Source organism: Eretmochelys imbricata, chromosome 7 (genome assembly GCF_965152235.1).
Source record: "Eretmochelys imbricata isolate rEreImb1 chromosome 7, rEreImb1.hap1, whole genome shotgun sequence".
In the NCBI taxonomy this organism is placed as follows: Eukaryota; Metazoa; Chordata; order Testudines; family Cheloniidae; genus Eretmochelys; species Eretmochelys imbricata.
The window spans coordinates 107,922,782-107,950,161 of NC_135578.1; the positions used below are offsets into that span (position 1 = coordinate 107,922,782).

Consider the following 27,380-nt stretch of genomic DNA (forward strand, 5'->3'; position numbering starts at 1 on the left):
AAAGTTTGCCCACCCTGGTCTAAGCCAATCCGAGCACATGGTTACTGACTCACAGCTGCACTGGTGCTTTCAGCTGCCCTACAATATGCCAAAAACTGGCATTTGGGGTAGGAGAAAGATAAGGATCAAATGTACCACCCTTACATTCTTGCTACTTATGAACCACTGGATGTCCTCTATGACATCTAATGCATTATCTTTCCTACTTCTCCCACGGCCATTTTATTTTTTTAATGTGATTTCCACATTGCTGCAACCCCCTGCACAGTTATTCACTACTGCCCTAAGAACTCATCAACTATATGCCCAAAGCAAATTTTGGGCAGGATTCGCTGACCCTCGTACACTGAAGGAGTAGTACCTTACTTCACTGATTTCAGTGGGGCTGCTCATGAAGCAAGATACCACTCTGTGTGAGAATTAGGCTCCTGGCTCCATCTGCCTCTATCTTTTTACACTGTTCAAAATGTCTGCTTTTCATTTAACTTTTTCACCCTATTGTGATGGGGAAATACTTAATGAGGCTTCCTCCTAACTTAGTAATAACTGTATCCTGGGCGATTAAACATCTTGGACTTCAGCTTTTGACTTTGTTTGGTCAGAACAGGATTATTGTCTCGTAAATAAGAAGCACGCTCAATTTATCAGCTATATAACTAAAAATATTTATTAACTTTGGATTTACTCTCTTGTCCAAAGACAAAAATCATCAAACTACATCATTTGTTTTGCCTTCCTTCTGAATTAAAGCCACTGACCTTAAAGACAAAAGACTCACAGGGAAACCCTGGCCCCACTGAAGTCAGTGGCAAACTCCTTTTGACTTCAAGGGAACCAGGATTTCCCTGAGGTAATTCCACACAAGCTGGTGGAGATACTGTAGGAATTTTTCCACCCGTAGAATTATGTCCACTGACTTCTAAAAATATATGCTCTGTATGTGGAGGTAACTGGTATGATGGGCGGGGAGGTACTCAGTGCCAGGGACTTATTTAAATAAGTGTAGTATCTCTCCACAATAAGTGCTGAAAGCTAGTATTGTAAAGGTACCTTGATATAAGTTGCTCCCACTAGCTTAAAACCATTCCTGCATGTGCATATGAACTCTGCTGGGCGTGGCAAGGTGAACAATAACACTGTCATGTCAGGTGAGTGCTAGGATTCTTGAAAGCCTGATTCTGTGATATACTGGGCACCCTGATCTCCCATTGACCCCTTGACTGTTCACAGAAAACCAACACAAAGGGGCTGTGAACGTGAGCAAATCATAATGTAGAGATTTGGGGTAAAATTTTCAAAGGTGCCAAAGGGCACTAAGAAAGGTAGTTAGGTGCTTAGGGATGCAGATAGATGCCTAGTGGGATTTTCAAAAGTGCCCAGACACCTAATGCAGGAGCCTTTCTATCATACCTCACATCCATTAGTGAACTCTTGCTTAAATCTGAAACAGCACCATCAATATAGAATTCAGAATATGGGACTTCCGCTCCTCCTGCACTGTTCGTTGCGTTTTTTCTAAGCATGCTCTGTAACATTTCTCATATTATGAATACGTTCAGGCTTACATGGTTTTGAATCTTATCATAATCAGAACCCAAGGAACAGTCTATATTTACACAAGTTTTCCTGTTATCAAATGAAAGTGTGTTTAGTTTACAGTTCATATAGCTGTCAAATGATCCATTAAATCTCTGGTACTTACAAACATGAGGCGTGTAGGTATGTTGTCTGATTGTACCAAAGGATTTTTATAAAGCCAGATTTCTTCTGGCTGGATAACTCTCTGGAATGGATCCAAAAACTCTGTAAAACTAAACATAACAATAAAAGATATTTTTTCCAGTTCAAAAAGATGATGGAGATTGAAATAATAGCCTTGCAGAACCCCCTCCCCAAAACTAATTAGGACACTACAGCCATTAATCATCCATACATATTGCCACCCTACACCACTGTGTTATAGTTATATAACCTTCATACATATACACTCAGCAAAATGGTTCTGAAAATTGCATGAATTGCACCTTTTAAAGAGTATCTTAAACTGCACTCAAGGGGATAAATTACCATTATTTTCTACTCAAGGTACAAACTAGAACAGGATACCATGGGAAGAAGGTGCCATGTACAGAAAAAGAAAAACACTAATTGATAAGTCATAGCATCCAAATTTCAAGTCTTGGGATACAAAGTTTGAGGTTCAAAAACTAGTAGTCCTATAGTCATTAGGCAGATAGAAAGATACAATGAAGAGAATTTCTCCCATTGACAGAAAGAACAGGATAATCTTTACAAAACATCTTTTCCAAAAGACACTTATCCCCTAAAAAGACCCAGTTGGTGAGCTCTTTAGATTTGGAATATGGGCAAGTAACAGTGTCCAGCCTTTGAAGATGGAAAGAGCTATTACTGAAGTCAAGTCAAGTAAGTCCCTCCTCTCTTGTTCAGATACCTTTGATTGATTGTCTTTTAAAGTCTCAATACTTTAATTGGGTAGAAGTGTCCTCTGGAACTTTGGGGATAACCTGGAGGTCTAGATTGATTTGTAGTTCTTGAAATATATCAGTCTAAAATCATTCCTCCATGTCCTCTGACCTGTCCATCTTAAGGCAAAAGTGAGATGCTAGAAAGATGGAAAAATTCAAGAGGAAGAAAGGATGTTTATCTTACAATTGTGGAATGCAGGTGGAGGTGGGGATGTGAACCAACTAAGAAAAGCAGGATTTGGAAGGAAATGGGATAGTCAAAAATAATGTAGGGCCACATTTATAAAAGTATTTACGTGCCTAGTGGGATGTACAAGAGTGCTTAAGCTCTTAACTCTAATTGAAGTCAATGGAAGTTAGGCACCTAGAATCATAGAATCATAGAATATCAGGGTTGGAAGGGACCTCAGGAGGTCATCTAGTCCAACCCCCTGCTCAAAAGCAGGACCAATCCCCAATTAAATCATCCCAGCCAGGGCTTTGTCAAGCCTGACCTTAAAAACTTCTAAGGAAGGAGATTCCACTATCTCTCTAGGCAACGCATTCCAGTGTTTCACCACCCTCCGAGTGAAAAAGTTTTTCCTAATATCCAACCTAAACCTCCCCCACTGCAACTTGAGACCATTACTCCTTGTCCTGTCCTCTTCTACCACTGAGAATAGTCTAGAACCATCCTCTCTGGAACCACCTCTCAGGTAGTTGAAAGCAGCTATCAAATCCCCCCTCATTCTTCTCTTCTGCAGACTAAACAATCCCAGTTCCCTCAGCCTCTCCTCATAAGTCATGTGTTCCAGACCCCTAATCATTTTTGTTGCCCTTCGCTGGACTCTCTCCAATTTATCCACATCCTTCTTGTAGTGTGGGGCCCAAAACTGGACACAGTACTCCAGATGAGGCCTCACCAATGTCGATCACGTCCCTCGATCTGCTCGCTATGCCCCTACTTATACATCCCAAAATGCCATTGGCCTTCTTGGCAACAAGGGCACACTGCTGACTCATATCCAGCTTCTCGTCCACTGTCACCCCTAGGTCCTTTTCCGCAGGACTGCTGCCTAGCCATTCGGTCCCTAGTCTGTAGCGGTGCATTGGGTTCTTCCGTCCTAAGTGCAGGACCCTGCACTTATCCTTATTGAACCTCATCAGATTTCTTTTGGCCCAATCCTCCAATTTGTCTACGTCCCTTTGTATCCTATCCCTGCCCTCCAGCGTATCTACCACTCCTCCCAGCTTAGTATCATCTGCAAATTTGCTGAGAGTGCAATCCACACCATCCTCCAGATCATTTATGAAGATATTGAACAAAACCGGTCCCAGGACCGACCCCTGGGGCACTCCACTTGACACCGGCTGCCAACTAGACATGGAGCCATTGATCACTACCCATTGAGCCCGACAATCTAGCCAACTTTCTACCCACCTTAAAGTGCATTCATCCAGCCCATACTTCTTTAACTTGCTGACAAGAATACTGTGGGAGACCGTGTCAAAAGCTTTGCTAAAGTCAAGAAACAATACATCCACTGCTTTCCCTTCATCCACAGAACCAGTAATCTCATCATAGAAGGCGATTAGATTAGTCAGGCATGACCATCCCTTGGTGAATCCATGCTGACTGTTCCTGATCACTTTCCTCTCATGTAAGTACTTCAGGACTGATTCCTTGAGGACCTACTCCATGATTTTTCCAGGGACTGAGGTGAGGCTGACTGGCCTGTAGCTCCCAGGATCCTCCTTCTTCCCTTTTTTAAAGATTGGCACTACATTAGCCTTTTTCCAGTATCCGGGACTTCCCCCGTTCGCCACGAGTTTTCAAAGATAATGGCCAATGGCTCTGCAATCACAGCCGCCATTTCCTTTAGCACTCTCGGATGCAACTCGTCCAGCCCCATGGACTTGTGCATGTCCAGCTTTTCTAAATAGTCCCTAACCACCTCTTTCTCCACAGAGGGCTGGCCATTTACTCCCCATGTTGTGATACCCAGCGCAGCAGTCTGGGAGCTGTCCTTGTTAGTGAAGACAGAGGCAAAAAAAGCATTGAGCACATTAGCTTTTTCCACATCCTCTGTCACTAGGTTGCCTCCCTCATTCAGTAAGGGGCCCACACTTTCCTTGGCTTTCTTCTTGTTGCCAACATACCTGAAGAAACCCTTCTTGTTACTCTTGACATCTCTTGCTAGCTGCAGCTCCAGGTGCGATTTGGCCCTCCTGATTTCATTCCTACATGCCCGAGCAATATTTTTATACTCTTCTCTGGTCATATGTCCAACCTTCCACTTCTTATAAGCTTCTTTTTTATGTTTAAGATCCACTAGGATTTCACCATTAAGCCAAGCTGGTCGCCTGCCATATTTACTATTCTTTCTATTATCTCATTGGGATGGTTTGTCCCTGTAACCTCAACAGGGATTCCTTGAAATACAGCCAGCTCTCCTGGACTCCTTTCCCCTTCATGTTAGTCCCCCAGGGGATCCTACCCATCCGTTCCCTGAGGGAGCTATCTTGCTTAGTCACTTTTGTAAGTCCAATCAGGCATCTATCTGCATACCTTTGTAAATCTGGGCCATAGGAACACAAGCTCTGCAACAGAAACTCTCATCCAGGTCTCATAGCTCTTTCAGAAATCCACCTGAAATTTCTTGTCAATGTCATGGCTAAGGCTACAAGAAAGCCCAGTACAATACAGGCTGACAAATAATATATGCAAAAAAAAAATCCCACATTAATTTGTTGGCTGAATCCTCTTTCCCCCGTTTTTTTCCCCACAACCACCCAAATTCTTTTAAAAGCTTGAACAGAAATCTAGAATATTTACAAATCTGTGATGCACAATACATTGAGCCCCATTTACAATGAGTCTGGGCCAAAAACTAAATGAAATAAAGCTGATACTTTAGAAAACCAGAAACTCTCTCAAAGGACTGCAATTAAATTAATCATAGCAATGATTTTAGGATTCTGCTAGTTCTATAATCAAGGTCAATAAACCCAAGAACATTAAAAAGGCTAGAAATAACAAAACTTTTCCCTTTAGGTTACTTCCTAAAAAAAGAAATCTGCTGAGTCGAGAAAAACAACACACTTTCTCATGCGCCTGGTGATTTTTTATATTTTTTTAAATTTTTTTGTGGGATGACTGGCAAATAAAGGATATTCTAAGAAATGCTTTTTTGTTTTGCTTTGAAGAAAGGGATTCAACGATTGTTTCCAGCAAATTTTATTTTCTTTTGAATGTATCAGCTGTATAAATTTTGAGACATTCTTAAAAACAAAAATTGCTTCAAGTCAGATTTTAAACGTTCTCTGTTAAGGCAAATATTTTACATAGATTCAGTGGCAGATTTTCAAAGGGACAAATGGCACCCTAAGGTTAAAACAAACAATACACACACTTTCCATACAATATTTTTCTTGTTGGTTCGGTAGGGCCTAATCAAGTCTGTTTAGCTCAAACAGTGAAATGGTATCTTAACAGATTAAGAAGATTTTTGTTGTAAAAATTTTTTACAGATGATTTTTCTGTGCTCAGATAACTCAAGTATGGCTATGTTTGAGAACTTCTGACTCCTCGTGTGCTACAAAGTGTACAGTCCTCTAAGAAATATGTGCTTTGCTGCGGTTGAAAAAGATCACTTAAGATCTAATTGTGATATAATACTGTTGCTCAGTGGTTGTGAAAAAATTCAGATAACAAGCCAGGACCCTGTCCTCCTGTCTGTTAACACGCACGCACACAAACACACACACACCATTCATGACAGCGGAACGAAGCTTTGGAGTCCAGTCTGACACATTGTTAAGCTAACTATCAGGTGGATTCAGGGTATGTCTCCATTTGAGCTGGGAGGTGTGATTCCAGCTCGTGTAGACATACGCATGCTAGCTTTGCTCGATATAGGACCTAAAACTGGCCATGTGTCCACAGCAGCACAGCCAGCAACTTGGGCTAACCACCTGAGAATGTACCCAGGGGTTTAGGACTGGATTGTTTTGGGGGTAGCTAGCCCAAGCGGCTACCCATGCCGCCACAGTTGCAGCTACTTTTAAGGACTAGCTCAAGCAGAGCTATCATAGGTACATCTATGCAAAATAGGACTCGCACCGCCCAGCTCCAATGAAGACCTACCCTAAGTGGTGAAAAAACCTTTCCATACCCGCAGCTCTGTAGGAAATGCCACCCTCCCGTTGGACTGCAGATCTGGCCACAGTGATGCATATGCTAGTTATGCCCACGCTGGATTATGGTAACACACCGCATCTGAGGCTGAATGTTGAAAATATGCAAAGGCGCCAGCTTGTGCAGACTATGGCTGCTGGCCTCCTCAGCAAGCTGCTATGAATATATCAGTGATTTTGTCTCCATCAGTAGCCAATCTGGAGAAGTAAACTCCTCTATACTAGGCAGAGCCGAGGACAAAATGCATGAGAGTTGGAGGTGAAGCATTCTCAACTGAGAGCATTCCATATGGTTTGGAAAGGATAGCAGTATTGTCATTCGAGTCATTCTGGGAAAGTTGAAGGCCACCAAGAATCATAGTTCTACTATATCTAAGGCACTTCACACCCCTGATTGTAAAAGTGGAGTGGGATAGGGAGAGCACAGATTGCTCCTGAGGGTGCTTATCCAGACATACATATATAGACAAGCACATGTGTCTGGATATCCAAACAATGAATGAAAGTTACTGCTAGAATTTCAGAGAATGCAGTTATTGTAAGGTCACATCTTAAATGACACCTTCCCCCATGTATCTAGTGGTCTCAGTGACTCAAGGATCTGTTTCAAGGCACTGGAAAAGATAGACATGCCAAGGAATGGGAGGAGTGGTAGATACACCGGAGGGCAGGGATAGGATACAGAAGGACCTAGACAAATTGGAGGATTGGGCCAAAAGAAATCTGATGAGGTTCAATAAGGATAAGTGCAGGGTCCTGCACTTAGGATGGAAGAATCCAATGCACAGCTACAGACTAGGGACCGAATGTCTAGGCAGCAGTTCTGCGGAAAAGGACGTAGGGGTGACAGTGGACGAGAAGCTGGATATGAGTCAGCAGTGTGCCCTTGTTGCCAAGAAGGCCAATGGCATTTTGGGATGTATAAGTAGGGGCATAGCGAGCAGATCGAGGGACGTGATCGTTCCCCTCTATTCGACATTGGTGAGGCCTCATCTGGAGTACTGTGTCCAGTTTTGGGCCCCACACTACAAGAAGGATGTGGATAAATTGGAGAGAGTCCAGCGAAGGGCAACAAAAATGATTAGGGGTCTAGAACACATGACTTATGAGGAGAGGCTGAGGCAGCTGGGATTGTTTAGCCTGCAGAAGAGAAGAATGAGGGGGGATTTGATAGCTGCTTTCAACTACCTGAAAGGGGGTTCCAAAGAGGATGGCTCTAGACTGTTCTCAATGGTAGCAGATGACAGAACGAGGAGTAATGGTCTCAAGTTGCAGTGGGGGAGGTTTAGATTGGATATTAGGAAAAACTTTTTCACTAAGAGGGTGGTGAAACACTGGAATGCGTTACCTAGGGAGGTGGTAGAATCTCCTTCCTTAGAGGTTTTTAAGGTCAGGCTTGACAAAGCCCTGGCTGGGATGATTTAACTGGGAATTGGTCCTGCTTCGAGCAGGGGGTTGGACTAGATGACCTTCAGGGGTCCCTTCCAACCCTGATATTCTATGATTCTATGAATGCCTTGAAGCACAGACACACTCTTTGATATGTCTAGGCCTTGATGAATTTCCTCAAGCTATGAAGAACAATGGATACATGTGCATTGATGCTTCAAGGCATTGCTTCTGGCATCTAGTTGTATGAGCATCACTGCACTTCTTGAAATGTGTCACATTAGACCGCACATTTATATAAACACACATTTGAGTACATGAACAAACGACAGTAACATTAAAGGTTTGGGGGGCTTTCTGCTGCTTTGCCTTCTGTCTCCTTTTTTTCCTCTTAAAAACAAAAAGTATTAATTAAACATTTGTTTGAGAAGTTAAACAAATGTAAAGAAATACAAATGTATAGTTCTCATAGCAATCAACACCCAACCACACTGCAAATACATATTAAGGCATAAAAGTTAACCCCTTAAAGGTAATGTGAAGTACTACATATTCAGAGGAGAACAAAGTGTAATTAATGTTAGCATATTTTGGTTCTAGCAGGAATCATAACTGAATTTTCTGATTCTTAAGCTTCCAAAATCTTTGTAATCTTCTAATGACAGATATAATTTTGTCTCAGCATTTAACCAACAATTATAGTTATATAATTAGTAAAAACAATCCTGTGTCCACATAGCTTATTAAATTCGATTATGAATATGTTGCTTTCTTTTAATTGTTTCTATGAACTGTGGTCAGCTACTGCATTGGAACATAATGAACAAAAAGGAAAGCAATTTGCTGAAACTGAACAAGAATCAATTAGAAAAATTATAACTGAACGAAATGAAGCAGAAGTGGAGGTGGATATTGTTGTGTGAGCAATAAAGAAAGAAACAATAGAATGAGAGGGAATGAAAAAAAAGAGACTGTACCTGAAAAAAAATCACATTTTTGTATAGAAAGACCAATTATTTTTCATACCAGTTCACATCACCGGTGGGCAACAGGATCTAAGAATTCACCAGCTTTGAATGTATATGTCCTATTAAATAATCATGTGGATACACTGGTTTCCTAAGTTTCCTGATACTGAATGATTTATGTTCCTTGGTCCTGTTTGATAGTGCAGGCTATTACTATTCATAAGATACCACAAGTTTGTTTGGATGAGTATGTATATTAGTAATAGATAGCTATACTCTGTTTTGCCAGGTCTTACATAAAGAAAAATGGTTTCTAGATATTTTGTATCATAAATCAAAACATAGGCACATCCATCCTTAAATAAAGCAAATCTTATGTTTCCTGGGGTGTAACTTAGAAAGTTTACACTTTATTCTTATGAACGATTTACTTGCTTTCCTCTTTCCCTCCCTTTCCATACTTTTATAGGTTTGGAAAAATGTATAACATTTGTTAGTAATAGTCTAACAGACAAAAAGACAGACAAAATGTTCAAATGTAACAGCCTGAGTCAAAGCCTTAAGTGAATGGAAAGACTCCCACTGGCTTGGATCAAGCTCTTGGGATATTTAAAGAAGCCTAAAGGAGTTAGACACCCTAATCCCATTAAAAGTCAACTGAAATTGGGTGCCAAGTTCACTTAGACTTCTTTGCAAATCCCCGCTTTAGGGTCTAACCAATACACTCCTAAACTGGTAGTTAAGCACCTAAATAAAAGTGGTCTGATTTTCAAGGCACTGAGCACCAACAGTTCCTATTGACTTCAGTTTGATTTAAGGGTGTTCAGCACTTCTAAAATTGAAACAAGTTGTATGTAGGTGCCTCATTATGGATTTAAGAGCCTAAAGCTAGATATTAGTGTTTAAAATGCTTGTCCTAAATAATGTTGTCAATAAAAACCATCCAGGGATACAGAATCAACCAAACTTCCTTTGGGCATCACAAAAATACCCACAAGGAATCTGGGAATTGTGCCTCCTCTGTAACAACTGCTACTGGCATTAAAAACCACAAATAAGGGCTAGGGTCGCTATTTAATGCATAACCTTTTATTGTTTCAAATTGACTGCGTAGGCTATCTGCAGTCATAGAGTCATAGAGCTGGAAGAGACCTCGAGAGGTCATCTAGTCCAGTCCCCTTCAATCAAGGAAGGACTAAGTATTATACGCGTTGGCATTCAGCACTGTGAAGTCATAAGGAACCAGGGACATCAGAAAGTGGCTGAGATCAGAAAGAGTGGAGATAAAAGTAGAACAGAAAGCAGAAAAACATCTCAGGAGAGTGACAGTGAGTGCAAAGGCAGAGAGAGATCAAAAAGAGTCCAAAGCCTACTAAACTTGTAATAATGTGTGGCTTCTGCTACCCAAATATTAATTGTGTCACACAGGGACAGAGACTGCATGTTTTAGTATGACATTACATTTAAGAGGGCTAAATGTAAATGTATACATCAAAGAACAAAGAATATAAGCCATATTTAGAGTATGGGGGACTCTATCCTGGCAAGTAGTGACCCTGAAAAAGATTTGAGGGTCGTGGTGGATAATCAGCTGAACATAAGCTCCCAGGGTGACACGGAGCTAAAAGAGTTGATGTGATACCTCGGATACATCAACAGGGGAATCTCAAGTAGGAGTAGAGGTTATTTTACTTCTGAATTTGGCACTGGTGTGACTACTGATGGAATACTGTGCCCAGTTCTGGTGCCCACAATTCAAAAAGGATGTTGATAAATTGGAGGGGGTTCAAAGAAGGGCCAGGAGAATGATTAGAGAATTAGAGGATTAGAAAACATGCCTCATAGTGATAAACTCAAGGAGTTCAATCTATTTAATTTAACAGAGGGAAAGTTAAGGGGTGGCTAGATTGGGCTGTAAGTATCTACATGTGTAACTTGGACTCTTCAGTCTAGCAGAGAAAGATATAACATGACCCAGTGCATGGAAATTGCAGCTACACATACTCAGACTGGAAATAAGGCGTACATTTTGAATCATTGGAACAATTTACCATGGGTCATCATTGACAATTTTAAAATCAAGATTGGATGTTTTCTAAAAGATATGCTCTAGGAATTATTTTGGGGAAGTTCTATGGCCTGTGTTATACAGGTCAGACTAGATGGTCACAATGGCCCCTTCTTGTTTTGGAATTTATGACTAGAGCTCATCAGATTATTTCTTGCAAATAATTCATCTGATAAATTTAGATCTTTATTTTTTCTGTTCACAAATAGTCCCAAGAACCGGTTGCAATGTGCAGTTGCTCATCTAATAACTGATGGAAATGTGTAGCGCAGGGAATCATTGACTTCAATAGGACACCACATGGTCTACTCACATGCCAGACATTGCAAGGGGGGTGGCAAATTACGCACTGTGGCTTATCCATAAATTGGTAGCTGTATTTTATATTTGCATTTCCTGCCACATGATGAATCACAAGGTAAAATTTTTCAAAAGTTTCTAAATGGTTTAGCATTTAGCTTATGTTCAGCTGATTATCCACCACGACCCTCAAATCTTTTTCAGGGTCACTACTTGCCAGGATAGAGTCCCCCATACTCTAAATATGGCTTATATTCTTTGTTCTTTGATGTATACATTTACATTTAGCCCTCTTAAATGTAATGTCATACTAAAACATGCGGTCTCTGTCCCTGTGTGACACAATTAATATTTGGGTAGCAGAAGCCACACGTTATTACAAGTTTAGTAGGCTTTGGGCTCTTTTTGATCTCTCTCTGCCTTTGCACTCACTGTCACTCTCCTGAGATGTTTTTCTGCTTTCTGTTCTACTTTTATCTCCACTCTTTCTGATCTCAGCCACTTTCTGATGTCCCTGGTTCCTTATGACTTCACACTGCTGAATGCCAATGCGTATAATACTTAGTCCTTCCTTGAATGCAGGGGACTGGACTAGATGACCTCTCGAGGTCCCTTCCAGTTCTATGATTCTATGACTGCAGATAGCCTACGCAGTCAATTTGAAACAATAAAAGGTTATGCATCAAATAGCAACCCTATCCCTTATTTGTGGTTTTTAATGCCAGTAGCAGTTGTTACAGAGGAGGCACAATTCCCAGATTCCTTGTGGGTATTTTTGTGATGCCCATAGGAAGTTTGGTTAATTCTGTATCCCTGGATGGTATCCCCATTGAAAGTCAGGCTCCTAAGTCACTTAGGTGCTTTTTTAAAAGTTTCCCCATGTTATTTTTTCTGTTCCTCGATTCAACAACCTAAGCTTTATAAACAAGAGGAGTCCGTTACCATTTGAAAATTATCTCCAAATTGGTCAAGAGTTTGAGGAATTTGTTGACTATTCATATTTATTTCTGTATTTATTTATTATAATCAATACATACATCCAATTTTTAAAATGCCTGTGTGCCAGAAAAATACTAGAAACATTAGCTGTGCTTCCTCACCCATAGAACCAAAGCTAATGACCCACAAAATGAATAAATCAAAAGCACTTGTCTAAATCTTCTTGGGAATAAAAAGAACTATGTAAACTGGCCAGCGGGAACTCTTCCAGTCTGAGAATATTTGCAAATATTTATTCCTGCTGGCATTTGCATGGTTTAAACTTTTTCTACAAACATTCTTGGAAATGAAACCTCCATCCCCTAAATGTTTGTGAATTCAGACCAGAATTCAAAAAGTACTGAATTTCTATGGGAACTGAGGCACTTGACTTTGTGAAGAATCAAGCCCTATCTGAGTCACCCAACAGCACACAGGAAGCCTGTGGCAAAGTCAGGAATTGAACCTAGTTCCCAGACACCCACTGTAGTAGCTTAACCACAAGACCAGGCTTCCACTCCAGCGTATTGGAAGGGAGCCCACTCTGAATGGATAAGTGCACAAGCTAACATGAGTTAAGACTCCAGAAGAATTAAATGTTCACAAAGGTGAATGAGTTTTATTTGCCAGCAAACAAGTTCATATCAAGAGAGAAATGGGTGGGGAAATAGGTCCCCCTCCAACTTCAATTTAAAATCATGCGTCCATTGCAAACCTGGGACTTATCATCCACTTACTGATCCTGCAGAACGTGCATGATGTTGAGCTTAACATGTTTCAGGTGAACACTGTCCACTGTCAATCAGCAAGACGAAGTGACATATTAGTTCCCACTCTTCTGCCCATGGTGCTATGTCCAGCTGAGTGACTCCAATGTGAAGTCAGAAGGACAGCAGACGAAAAGGAGAGAGAGAGTGGAGGCAGAGGGTATAATTCAAGAGAAACGACTAGCAACGGAGGTTGCAGAGAACATGGATAACAAGAAGAAGAGAAAGAAACTGGGGGAGGGGAAAAATGGAAAGTGAGAATTGGGTGTGAAAAAGGAAAAGGACGAGAAAGTAGAGGGAAACAAAAAGAGAGGAAGAAACAGAAAAGGAGTGGGACAGCATCTGCCATCAGTCATAGTGAGACAAGGAGCCAGGAAAAAACTGCCACCAGAAAACACAGTTTAGGAATCTGAAGCGCATAATGAAGAGATATCGACTAAGGCCGAGGGATTTAAAACAAATAAACTGCACAAGAAAAAATGCTGTGCGTGTGGGTGTAGTTTGGGGGAGCGTGGGAGATGTTGCCACCCAAACTGCAAGCTTCGGGCAGGTGTGGAATTCCTGCAGTTGGCCTGGCTTGAGCTGCCCCTCCCCAAAATATACAAGTCAAACTCCACCTATAGTTGTAGCCGTGTCAGTCCCAGGATATTAGAGAGAGAGACAAGGTGGGTGAGGTAAAATCTTTTATTGGACCAAGCTCGTCTCTCACACCCACCTGGCAAGAAAAAAACTGCTCAGGTGAAAGAGGAGTGTTTGGTCCAAGAGACTAGAAATGATATACCAAGCTGGCTCCTCTTTCTGCCCAGATTGGTAGTGACTGAAAGTGGTTGTGTGCTGTTTGGTGAATTACGTGAGATGAATCTGCTGGTCTCAGTCCAGTTCTTAATGGACAGCATAATGTTAGTCACTTGAGGCAATGGATACTTATCCCAGTCATGTGAGGACACTGGCTCCCAGGTTGGTATTGGCAGTGCTCCTACATTGAGAGAGCTAACACCTGCCCACATAGTAACCAACAAAGCAAAACACAAAGAGAAGCAAACCCAAGTTCAATCTTAGCAGTTGAACAAGCCAAAGCAGAAGGAACTGTTTTGTCATATGACCTTTGTCACCCTGACCCGTGATAACGTGATTGGATGTCAGGAAATAAAGTGTAGTCTCTGAAAGGAATTACAGAGAGGTGTCTACATCATAAAATAGTGTCATCAAAATGGTATCCCTCTAGGTAGTATCATATATTTCAGTATATATAAAACTAGTAATAGTAACTCAGAGAATGGATGGGCTCAACGTGATGCCTGGCAAATTAGAGGTTAAGATCCCGGCCCAGGCACCTCTCCACCTCCCATAGGTTGCTATGCCCCGGATGGAGTTATAAAGGTAATTGTCAGTAGGTAGCCCTGTTCTCAGAGGATATAAACCCAGCAGGAAGGGGACTGAAGGGCTTGCTCCTGAGAATTTGAGGAGGCCAGATGGGTCTACTACTCATAGATGCCACTCGTGTACTTCAAGACATGGGAAGCTTCCCCCCTTACTGACTGTGAGCCACAAGAAGCACAAGCCTTTTTGTCTCTACTTTGAAGCCTTTATTTTGTGACTGAACTGGAGGGTTCAGATTCCTCTTTTCCCTCCCTGATGCAATTTGGTTCCCAAACCCGCACCCCTGACCACCACTACCCCTCAGCCCCGGCCTGTTACAATAGCTGAGAAACAAACGGAAGTCCAGCCAGATACCATATAAGTGAGAAAGAAAGAAAGAACATTCGAAATAGAGTAATGTAAAAATAAAATGGGGAGGGATCCTTTTTTTTTTTTGGTGTGGTTATGGTAGGTCTTTGTTGCTGATGAATCTTTTATCCTCAAATACCAAGAGACTAGATCTCCTTTCTTCTAAGCAATACCTGTAGGCAAGTGGATCTAAGCCTGAACCTGCTTTGAATATAGTTCCCTATACGCCTTACTAAATACCAGAGAGGTAACAGTAAAATTATAAAGGTCAATGAATCTCTCACATAAAACATAAGAAGGCTGTTTAAAGTAAAAGAATGGAAATTGGAGTAATTTCAGTTTAAATAAAGAAAAATATTCACTCTTTTAAAATGAGCTGGCTACCTAATATTCTTCAGAACTCTCAGCATGAGTTAACTTATCAATATTTACCTCACTGACAAAGACTAGTAATGTATTGGACTCATTACCTTTTCAGTGAATTAGGTATTATATGGACACCTCTCTGCATGAATATTTTCACAACCACTGTGGATTTCAGTAGTTGAATGTAATAATAAAAGCATTTAGAGCACATCTTTAACCCCAAACTGTTTTGCAAACTGTGACCTTGATCCTGCAATTGGATTCAGGTGGGGGGAGTCCAGGAGGTTTTGTATGGGTTGATTTGATTACAGGATATGTGTATGTTCTTTATACATGTACAATGGGCAATGGGTGGGGAAAGAGGAAAATGCTGGCCAAAGACCACTGGGCAAATGTTTAATCTTAGAAAAAATGCCCTGGGATCTTTAATGTCTGCATAGCAGATGGAACCTTATGTTGTTAAACTGTAATGAACTCTATTTTTCATTGTAAGGAATGAGTTGCCAGGATTTGAATATGAGGCTTGGATGATTAAATCATCCCCTCCAACTGCAACATGTAGCCCCCTGCACCCTCCAAAATAGTAATTTAAAAGGTACTGATATTACAGTATTTGTCCACCTCCCTACTGAATAACTTCGTAGATTTTTTCATTCATGGTATCAAAATATCATGTCTTCTATGCATTTAATATTATTCAAGGAAACAGGCGTTTGGGGATTTATTGGGAGGAGGGTTGGTTACTTTGTGGACTTCTGAAAATAAAGGGCAAATATTAAATGCCAGAGATGGACTGTGGCTGTGGTGTAAAGCGGCATTAACAGAGCAGAAGTCGATAGGCAGGGCAGTGGTAAGGCAAGCTAAGTAGTGAGGACTGTGGGTTATCACTGCTATTCTGCTCGCCACATGGAAGCTGGAACAATTCTATCAAAGCTACTAAAATGCCACTGAACAGTTGTCACCATTGGGGAGATAACCTGGTTTTATATTAGCATAAAGGTTAGTCTCAGGAGGGAGCTCTGCCTCTAATTAGATTTTTATGCAGTCATTTGGGAGACTAAGAATTCCTTAGCTGGAAGCAAATGAAAACGATATGTTGGAAGTACAATGAAAAGACTAAGACACTGATGATCTGTAATCTCATTAAAAGAAACCTGACACCATCATTAAATCTTAAATCAATTAAACTTTTATTTAGTTCGAAAAGGGCGCTTGGCCTAGTGATTAAAGCACAGGACTTGGAGTCCTTTCCCTTTATGCCACTGACTTGCAGTGAGACCTTGCTCAAGTCACTTAGGCCAAAAGTTCGGTGCATAAACCTAAGCGCCCAAGTCCGTATTTGGGCACCCCAACACGTGCTCTAATTTTCACAGATGTGGAGTATCCACAACTGACAGGTATCATAGTATGAAAACATTGGCCTTAACTTCTCAGTGTCTCAGTTTCCTCATCTATAAAATGGGGCATTATTATATCTATCCCTTAGCAAGGATCTTGTGAGGATTCAGAGTAACAGCCGTGTTAGTCTGTATTTGCAAAAAGAAAAGGAGTACTTGTGGCACCTTAGAGACTAACCAATTTATTTGAGCATAAGCTTTCGTGAGCTACAGCTCACTTCATCGGATGCATACTGTGGAAAGTGTAGAAGATCTTTTATACACACAAAGCATGAAAAAATACCTCCCCCCACCCCATTCTCCTGCTGGCAATAGCTTATCTAAAGTGATCACTCTCCTTACAATGTGTATGATAATCAAGTTGGGCCATTTCCAGCACAAATCCAGGTTTTCTTACCCACTCCACCCCAACACACACACAAACCCACTCTCCTGCTGGATATAGGGATATATCCAGATATAGGGAGGAAAGTGGAGGTGGGGAGGAGCTAGGAGGGATTGTTAATGGGTTATAGATTGTTGTAATAAGCCATAAGTCCAGTGTCTCTATTCAGTCAATGAATTTTAGTGTCAAACAAAGTTATGAATTTATGCTCCCAGGCTCATCTTCTGAAAGTATTGTGCAGGTTTCCTTTGAGGATGAGGACTGATAGGTCAGATATATAGAGTGATTACTTTGTGAAAAGCGTTCACCCACAGGTGTTAGGGTGTTTTTGTCTTTTATAATTTTCCTTTGGGAGTTCAGTTGAGAGCATAGTGATTGTCTGATTTCACACACATAGTTGTTATTGGGGCATTTAGTGCACTGAATGAGGTACACTACATGTTGTGATAGGCATGTGTAAGACCTATGGATCTTCAAAGATATGTTGTGAGGAGTATTGATCATTGTAATAGTTGAGCTGTGTCTCCAGGTTTTGCATCTGTTGTTCTGGCAGGGTCTGGTACCGCTTTGAGTTGGTGTGTCCTATTCTGTGGGGAGCTTGCTTCTGATGATGAGCTTGGAGAGGTTGTTTGAAGGCCAGAAGAGGGGGTTCAGCAAAATTTCTTTCAGGATGGGGTTCCCAGTGAGTATAGGTTGTAATTGTTTGATGATCCCCTGTATGGGTTCCAGTAAGGGGCGGTAGGTGACAACTAGGGTTGTGTGGTCGGAGAGTCAGAGTAAGTTTCTAAGACCTGAAGAAGAGCTCTGTGTAAGCTCAAAAGCTTCTCTCTCACCAACAGATGTTAGTCCAATAAAAGATATTACATCACCCACCTTGTCTGTCTAATATCCTGGAACCGCCATAGCTACAGCACTGCATACCACGGAATGGTTCATTTATGTGAAAGGAAGGAGTCAAATGTTGTATGAAAGGGCCATAAGGTCACTGAAATTGCCTCTGAGGATTGTTGTGTTGAACTGAAAGGTGCATAGTGGTAGAGAGAAGATGAGGAGAGGAGAACTTGTAAATAATTAGCTGTGTGCCTATCATCACCCAGAGCCCTCTGCATGTCGCATCCCTTTCTCCCCACACCCCGCTCAACTGTCCTTTTTTTTATAGACTATATGCTCTTTGGGGCAGGAACAGTGACTTCTTCCGCACTCAGAAAGTACCTAGTATATGGTGGGCAATAAGACAAGCTCTGTAATAAATAATAACAATTAGCTGCTGAAACCGCGTGGGAAAGAGAGTTGAGTGGCACTGTGTCACGGACGTTGCTGCAGCACAGAAAAGGAGGTAGGCTTAACTGGAGACACCACGACAATGGGCTAGGCAGCACTGCTCACTGGTACCTTGTGACAGGAATATAGCAACAGACTAGTACAGATGTTTTCAAGACCAGTAAATTTTTCTAAGCTGTGGCCCTGGACTCGTGATCAGATGATCTTTTATCACTGAGAAATTGTGTTTACTCAGCCTCCCAATAATTTGCAATCCTCACTCTCTCCGGGGTATCTTGAATAAATAAGCTGCAGTGACCTTAGTGTTTATACAAAATTAACAATGTTTCCTCTGTGGCATCAAAGTTTGCTCCATTTAAAACATCAAAAATTCAGCATGTTTTTGCCCAGGAGATGTTTGAAGGAAATCAATAGAGAAAGCATCAAATAATTATGAACCAAAAGAGAAATGAATTGGGGACTGGGGTAAAGGGCCATAAAAGCAATTTGTTCCTATGCTAATCAAAGAATGGAAAGGTAAGAGAGTTGCTAGGAATATTTTGATTTAATGCCACTGAAAATCAGAATGCTGGTTTTCAAGGCGTGGATCTGGCTAGGATAAATAGGTTGCAGTTGATGCCAAAGACTTTTCAATGCTTTAAATCAGAGGTGGTCGTGCTAAATTTAATCAGTGCACACACCAGTTCCCCACTAGACCTTGACATTTATGGAACCTCATTTTAATTAAAATCCTATTTAAAATCAGTTGTAACATGAGTTTTAAACCACACAGACATTAAAAAGGGAATGCAGATATTACCTAGCAGCTCTGTGTTCTTGGGGAACCAGGGCGCAGTACCCAGCCTGTCTGACTCACGAAAGACCCCGCTGCCCCCCCCCCACCACCAGCTTGAACCAAATCTGCATCAGAAGAAAGACTTACAAAAAAGCAATGAAAAGGCAATGGGAGACCTACCTAAACCCTTGGGATAAGGATGACAGAATTAAGGAAACACCCCTAGCCTCATTTGCATCGAAGATGGGACAGGGAGGCATCTCCATTAGCATACAGAATGGAGAACAGAGATTCCAAGGCAAGAACTGCACGGAACTCTGGGACCAGAAAAGCAGGGAAGCACTGCATGATGGGGGATCTCTGCTCCAGATGTTAATGAATCCATGCCTGCACACACCCAGCTCAGTAGTTATCGGACCCAATTCTAGTAATAAATCCTTTATTGGTATCCAAAATAGTGAAGCTCCCTAATTGCATTGTAAGCTCCCTCCAAGGAACACCGCCCAAAGCCAGAAATGATCAGGAATCCCATGGTCTAGCCTGAACAAAAAAACTTTGGTCTTCTCCCTTGTTTACACGTAAATAAATCTAGTGTTCTCACTTGAACCATTGTTGTTTCTCTACAAAAACCCCTACCCATGCTCAAGTAAGTGCTCTCATGCCGAGATCCAAAATCTGCATCGGTTCCACTGGAACTTCATCTTCCCCTGACCTATCATGCTGGGGGCTCTGCCTGTCTCCAGCACTCCAGACTCTCAGCTACCACCACCACTTGGGACCCCCAATCTATTCAAGCTTCATGGAGTGGTGAAAACCCAGCTCTCTCTCTCTCTCTCTCTCTCTCTCTCTCTAGGTATAGCCTTCTAACCCTGACTTGTATGATCAGCTATAGTTTGGTAAACCTGGCTTTTATAATCCAATTTAAGTTAAATTTAATATTGTAACTGTTTTGTTTGTTTGGCTCCCCTATGGCTATTACTTGGCAATACATAACTTTCATGATTAAGCTGGTTGCTTCTCTCCCTCTCTCTCTCCCCCTCATGGGCCATTTTTTGGTTTCCTCATTCACTCTGCAGCAATGCTCCTCATACCTAAGCTACAAGATCCCTGCAACGCCCAAAAATCCTAGGGGATTTGCTCATCAACTGGGTCACTACCAGACAATTATAACGTGAAAGTGGGGATAGAGACGTGCTGAACCAGGGACATATGAGGGCGGCAGCTTGGAAGTGCCGCTTGACCCAGCCTGCTGAGTCCAGGGACATATAAGGGGTCAGTTTGGGAGTGCTTATTAACCCGGTCCTCTCAGATGCACTCTGTTAATGTGTGTGAGTCTGATTCTGGGGCTAAAGAACCAAGCCCTGGGGAACGTAGGTCCTGCAGAATGGCTCCTCTGGGAGGGAACCTGCAGCAGGGAGAAGTAGAGCTCCATATGAGAACACAAGGGACACAATCAGTACATTGATCGAAGTACAGACCCCTCCGCCCAGAAGAGTAACCCTAATAAATGACCATACCACAAAGTAATGGGCAAAGTTGGTAACACAGATGACTTTATTCCATTTTTCATTTTGTGGCTGAGAGGAGAATGTTTGGTGTGTGGTTATAGAGTATCCGTTAAATTGGGAAACGGAAAATTAACTGGGTCAAATGTTTCCAGGGCAGGTGTCATGTTCACCACCAACTTCTATGACTAGGGCCTGGGAATCATTGCCAGCAAGCTGGATTGATTAGTCAACATTCTAGGACATCTCCGCTGATTGGCAGTTTGCAAGGTCAGTGGTGGGACTCTTGGAACCGCTTGCAACCACAGGACTTTTCTGCTGCTGTCAGTCATATCTGGTTTGGGCCTTATGACATCATCATTCTAATCTCCTGCCCCTACGCTTTAGCAGACATGAGCTATCTGTGAACACAGGCGATCTGTGAGGTTGATAGTGACTAGTGCTTCAATGGATGTGGACAGCAGTTGGTTGTATTGTCTTACAAGTCTATTGATCCTACAGCTAGACACTGTTCTCAGCTATCAGAGCCCTCTGAAGCTCACTCAACCCATGACTTGCTAGATGTGGATCATTACAATTGTCCCATCTCCCAGATGGACAGAAAGGCATGCCCTGATAACTGTCTGAAGGAGGTGATTGTTGGACTAGGGCAGTGCTCAATTTGTAATGAAAGAGGTGCCGGGGCCTAAGCAATTAAGTGCTGGGGCTCAAGCAAGATTTTTATTTTCATAACTGATGAGGCAAGCCCAGAGGTGCCGGGGCTATGAACTGCCAAGCCTAGAGGTACCAGGCCTCAGCCCTGACAAGCCCTGGCACAAATTAAGCACTGGACTAGGGCAGGAAGACAATGGGACTTTGAGAGAGTCTTATCAGCAGGTTTTCCAAATTGGCCTTGTCCCTCAACTCACATACCGGGTGTATGTTTTGGAATGGGGCATCTTTTACATCTCAATGGCCATTCCCCCTCATTTTCACTGTCTGGTCTCCTGTTTCACAGAGTAGCCTAATAAGAGTGAGCTGTACTAGCAGTGGGCAAGAAGATTATCCCAGTAATGCAACCCAGATGGCGTTCTTTCTCAGACTGTGGATGATGGTGGTGTTTTTGATCCCCATTCTTGTATCTATCATCAGTATCTAGCTACTGGGCCCTGTCCTGATATGGTGTTTGGGCCTCCTGGTGCTAAGCAGATAATAGATACATAAGATAATAGATACATGATAATAAGTATCTGCCTTTAGATCTGTGCCTGGAGATTGGATCTTTTGTCTCAGGACCTGCTATTCACACGCGCCTACACAAACACAGAAGGAATGGGAGTTGGAAAGTTTCAGAGGGCATTCTAAGTTGTTGGGGTTTTTTTGACAAAGTTCAATTCAAATAAGGCTCTGAAGGTGAATGGCTGAGTTTTATTTCTGTCTGAAATCTTTATGAAAGAATGTCAGCCGGAAGTTTAATAATTCAGTGTGAGGTTTCTCAACACCAAGTTACAAGTCTGCTGCTTTCTCAAGCCCTAGAATACAATTCCAATCTGACTACATGATTGCACTAACTCATACAGTCCTATCAAGCCTAAGAGGAAATATTCTTATGTTAGGAAAAGGCAATGGTTAACTGAACGTGCATGAACCACACAAGTACATTTGATAAACACAGCAGGATAATTTCACTGACATGGATCTAACATTTCTTTTACATGTGCCAAAAGAATCTGAGATCCTAAAGCCTAGAAGCTCTTCCTATTAATTAGCTAATGTTTGGTAAAACATATGGAACATGAATAGCACTGTATCTTGCTAAGTATCATTATTTCCAGTGTGTACAAAGGGAAACAACTTGAACATGAAAACCTCTATTCAATGAAAAGCAAAAGAGATTTCTTATGTGGGAGTTAGACAACTTTTACTTGGACCTTTTCTAACTGTCTCACCCTTTTAGAGGATAATGATCAAAGTGAAAAGGAAGAAGAAGGGGAAACTTGGATAATGCTACACCACAGCTCTGAACAAGGTAGCAGATGACAGGGTGATTATGATGAAATAGGAAAAAGTACTGCAGAACTGGTCCAATTCTCATATTTTTTGGTTCTCTTTGCTTCTTTTATTCAAATGTAATTTCTTTTAACCTATTTAATTCTGTCTTTGCATCATTTGCTTCCTGTTCAACTCAATATGTAAGAATCATTTTAAAATAAAAACATCCCCATGTGGGCATTCAGCTCATCCAGGGATACATCAACTCATCTAGATATTTGCCTAGTTTTACAACAGGCTACGTAAAAAGCACTAGTGAAGTCAGTACAAACTAAAATTTCATACAGACAATGACTTGTTTATACTGCTCCATATACTATACACTGAAATGTAAGTACAATATTTATATTCCAATCGATTTATAATTATATTGTAAAAATGAGAAAGTAAGCAATTTTTCAGAAATAGTGTGCTGTGCCACTTTTGAAGTTTTATGTCTGATTTTGTAAGCAAGTAGTTTTTCAGTGAGGTGAAACTTGGGGGTTCACAAGACTAATCAGACTCCTGAAAGGGGAACAGTAATCTGGAAAGGTTGAGAGCCACTACAGTACCTTAAATATCTGCAAAAATTCTTAACTGAGTTGCACTTGGGATGAGTTAATATATTATGGACTCTGAACAGTCATCGCTCCCCTTTTACAATAATAATTATAATTAAAATTAATTTTGATCAGGTGATACATAATATAATTTCATGTGCTTGTGGCTGCCTAATAATGGGCTTAATAGCAGACATTATGGGGATGATATGATTTAAATGCTTTAGTAAATTGAAATCATCGACTGTTCTGTGTTTTATAATCTAGTCCAGAGTCCTAACATCAAAACACGTGACAGGGGACAGTGTAGCTCTAAAGTCTGTCAAACATCTGATGTTTTCAAAGTGTCAGAATTGCAAGAAACATCTGAGATTAATCACAATAGACTGTCTGTGGATAGACTGATCCACTGTGAAAACTGACAGCAATAAATAGCCCACAGCTATCTCATTTCCTTTCTGTAACAGGTGGTCTGTTTTGGGCTATAGTCTAAAACTTGGAAGGAACAGGACAATGGGCTGAAATCTCATAAAGGGGTTTTAGCTCTTCCTCCAGCAAACATGTAGTGCTCATTTGACAAGCAACAAAATAACCCTCATCCTTCAAGTACCTGAGTCAGGAACATTAAAACTCACTATTGATTAGGGATATATATCTGTACCCACTGAATTGCCAATAAGCCACAAGCAGCATGCCCCCTGTGAGCAGGATGTATGTCTTGAGAGGGGCGTGAGCTCCTGATGGGGGAAGAGTTCAGAGGTTTGGTTTGGGACAGCATCCGGAAGTTCAGATTTATACTGTATATTGATTAAATATATTGATTCTCATCATATCTGAAGTAAACAAGATCAGGCTGGAAATCTTCTAAGACTACTCCTGACATTTCTGCTTCCAGATCTGGGGAGAGCCTGGGAAAGCAGAGGTGCAAATGAAAACAAATGGGAAGTGAGGGCAAAGATTAAAACAAGCAAATGGTAAAGTTTACAGTAAAAGTTCTGGTTATTTCTTATTTTACCCAAACTGACTCACTTATCCCTAATTCTGGACCTTTATCAAGGTATAGTTGTGCCTATGACCTGGAAAGTGGGTGAGGGAGAATGAGTTTGTGCCTTCCTGTTTATTTGTTTGCTTGTTTTTACAATGTATAAAGAAAACCTCAAAGGCTTTTTTTTTCTTTAGGTCTTGTTTACTGTTTCCTTCCTACAAGATTCTGTGCATGACTGACCTGCTAATAGGGAGGAAGAGCGGCAGTGGATCTCAGGGAGACATTGGTTCAATTCTTAGCTGTGCCATGGACTTCCTGTCTGACTCTATGCAATAACTTAATCTCTCTGTGCTTTAGTTCAGCCACTGAGGATCATACTTCCTCCGACCCTTTGTCTTGTTTAATTGCAAGCCCTTTGAGGCAGGCACGCTCTCTCTCACCATGCGTATGTACAGCACCTCGCCCAATGTATCATTTCTGCACTGGTGTAACAGAAATAATAATAATAGCAGGCTTGTGGTAGCACAGATACCAAGAAAGTGAAACCTTATTCCTCATCCTACCAGCTAATATTTTTATTAAATTATTTTTCATTCTATGCATCAATTCTTAATTTATGCTAAGTACAGTTGCCCACACACTCTTTTTATGGACAAAACTTAATTTGGGGGCCTAAACTACTTAACAGTGTCCCTTTAATCTCTGTGAAGAATAAACACAACCCTAAGCAGTTAAAATGCTGACACAGCAGTAGAAGATTTCATAAGACATTGTTCTGCCAGGGGATTAATTCAAAGCAGGCAGTTTTCTATTCTTCAGAACTAACTGAAAAACATAATTCATATTATAGACTTAATCACACAAGTACACTAATCATCAATCAAAATATATTGCTGCCAAAAAGTTTTATTGTTGAGACTTCTTAATGTTTGATTTTTCTTATACATCAAGGAGTCCTTGTTTTCAACCAAATTACTCTCAGAATTCCCTAGAACATTTGCTTAATGTTCACAGATATTCTGATAAAACAGCGCACACTCCAACTTTACTTGTATATTGTCATCTTGTTGGCTATAAAATGAGAAACTGAAAAAATAGGGAAGATAAACAAGGATATTTAGTTTCTACTGGTGACCATAACTTTTCCTTCTCTCTTCCTTTCATTCTCTCAGTACCTCCCTGCTAAAGGTCCCTTTGTATTTCACTGTCATCTCCATGCTAACCTTTAAGCTGATACGTACCGCCCCCCCACCCCCCGCCCCCCGCCTTCTTGTGTCAGTTCTTTAAAATCCAATAGCTAGGCACTGATGCTGTGACAGCAACTGTGTTGGGTCCCACTGCTGATCTGTTTCTGTTGCATGCCACGTTTGAGCCATTGGTTGAGGCTTAGGGCTTTTCAGTCTATGGCTTGTGGTTTCCTTTGGTTTTGGTGTGAAGTGAAAGGACAAAATTTTGAGTGAGTTTCAAAACTCAGATGGCGTCAACATGCAGATATCAAAACTGAAGGAGAGATCTGCATTTTTATATAGGTCCCTGTGGAGGCAAACAGCTGATCTTTCTACAGTTTGCTCTGCTGAAGCACGTTAAGCCTTTTGAATATGTTATTTTATGTTTTTCTTTTTTTGGGCTATCAAAATATTTTCCTTTTGTAGCTTTCACCGGAACGCAGCCATAACTATGTGAGTGAATGAAAAGGCTTAGTGATATCATTACATCTTCAGCTTCCACTCTTCTGCTACACAAGGATGCAGATCAGAAGTGTGATTTTCTGTTTAATAGGAAGAGGCAGCTAGACTCCATGCCATGTCAAGAATCAGTGACCAATTGTGTCATACTTGACCCTAGAAGATGGTGTAAATGTTAACCAGCAGAATGAGCCTTGTAAGAAACATCATGTGAACTTTATCAAATAAGATACCGATGCAGTTTAGGGAATCCCCTGAATGCATGTAAACAGATTGCAGGGGATGGTTGGCTAGATAGGTTAGATAGAATCCATTACAACCTTTCAGCAAAAAAGGGAATGCCTTAAGAGTCATTCCTGTGTTAACAGAACTCTGCCTACTCAAGCAATTGGCTTCCATTCACCCAATCCTAATAAACTGGAAGGAGCTGTGTAGTTCTGACAGCTTGTCCTGGGGCATCATCTGCTCTAACGACTACATTTTCTACATACTGGAGACGACATTCCACCATTTGCCCCCTTTCTGCCCTTCTTCAAAGTCCCACATCATAAGGACTTCAAGCTCAGCTAAGGAGAAATTAACATAAGAGTAACTCTGTCCATCTCTTTCCTAGACCTGGCCAACAATTTTCAAGGAGTCATGCTTCATTATTCATGATGTGTAATCAGTCACCTTAATCACATGGTATTATTTCTGCTCCCTCATATAATGATAGAAAGAGTAGCCTAATAAAGAACAAACCGATTTGTTCACAAGCAAATCCAGGTATACCAAGACTAGCCATTCTGCAGACATCAGTGTGAACAAAGACGTTGTGTACAAAGAGACTCGTTAATAGTGAATGAAAAGGAGTCTGAACATGGGTAAGATGGCTATACCTTTCGGAATTCAGTTTCTGCACTATTCACCAATCTCTACTAGCATTACTTACCCACCCTGACAAAGTGCTTTGGGCACTACAAGAATAAAATGTATTATTTATAATAATTCCCAATATGGGCTATGAAGATATTAAGCCAGATAAACTGGAAGACAATCGGAATATGCCAGCTTACGCTGAGAGAGGATCTAGCCCATTGTTTCTAGAGAAAATGTGCTATCCCAAATACACCTAGCTGGATCCCATAAGCATTCTCAAACGCATCCAAGTCTGGGATTTCTTTTTCCCACACTAACATCCAGATACAGGATATTTAAACGATGTTATCTGAGTGCAAAAAAAACCAAAACATGAATATAAAAATCCTGGAAACCTGAAAACCTATTGAAAATACACTACAAGTGCCACAAAAGATTTGGCCACTTTGTCTGCTCCAATGAAGACAGTGGCATTCAGATAATTTTTGAAGCAGTTGCTCTAACATAATGTAGAATACACTGACACTTTCCACTGTAAATCCTTTATGACTCAGAAGTGGATCACAATCAATAGTTTGGGAAGCATTGTGTGTAAACATTTATCTTCAAGGGATGTTATTAACAAGATTGAGCTGTCGAAAAGATATCCAATTATCTTGAGTGGCATTTATATTGTAATTACATCACATTCATTGAAGAGCTCAAGGTTTGAT

General features: G+C 41.1%; 1 protein-coding gene across 1 annotated transcript in view; it reads right to left on the minus strand.

Annotated features, from left to right (window-relative positions):
* The window catches only part of PLPP4 (phospholipid phosphatase 4), a 94,570-nt gene that overhangs the window by 58,756 nt on the left and 8,434 nt on the right, over nucleotides 1-27,380 (minus strand). Inside the window, exon 2 of the mRNA XM_077822863.1 lies at nucleotides 1,703-1,811. Coding sequence (XP_077678989.1) covers nucleotides 1,703-1,811 — 109 coding nt within the window. The remainder of the gene's footprint in view (nucleotides 1-1,702; nucleotides 1,812-27,380) is intronic.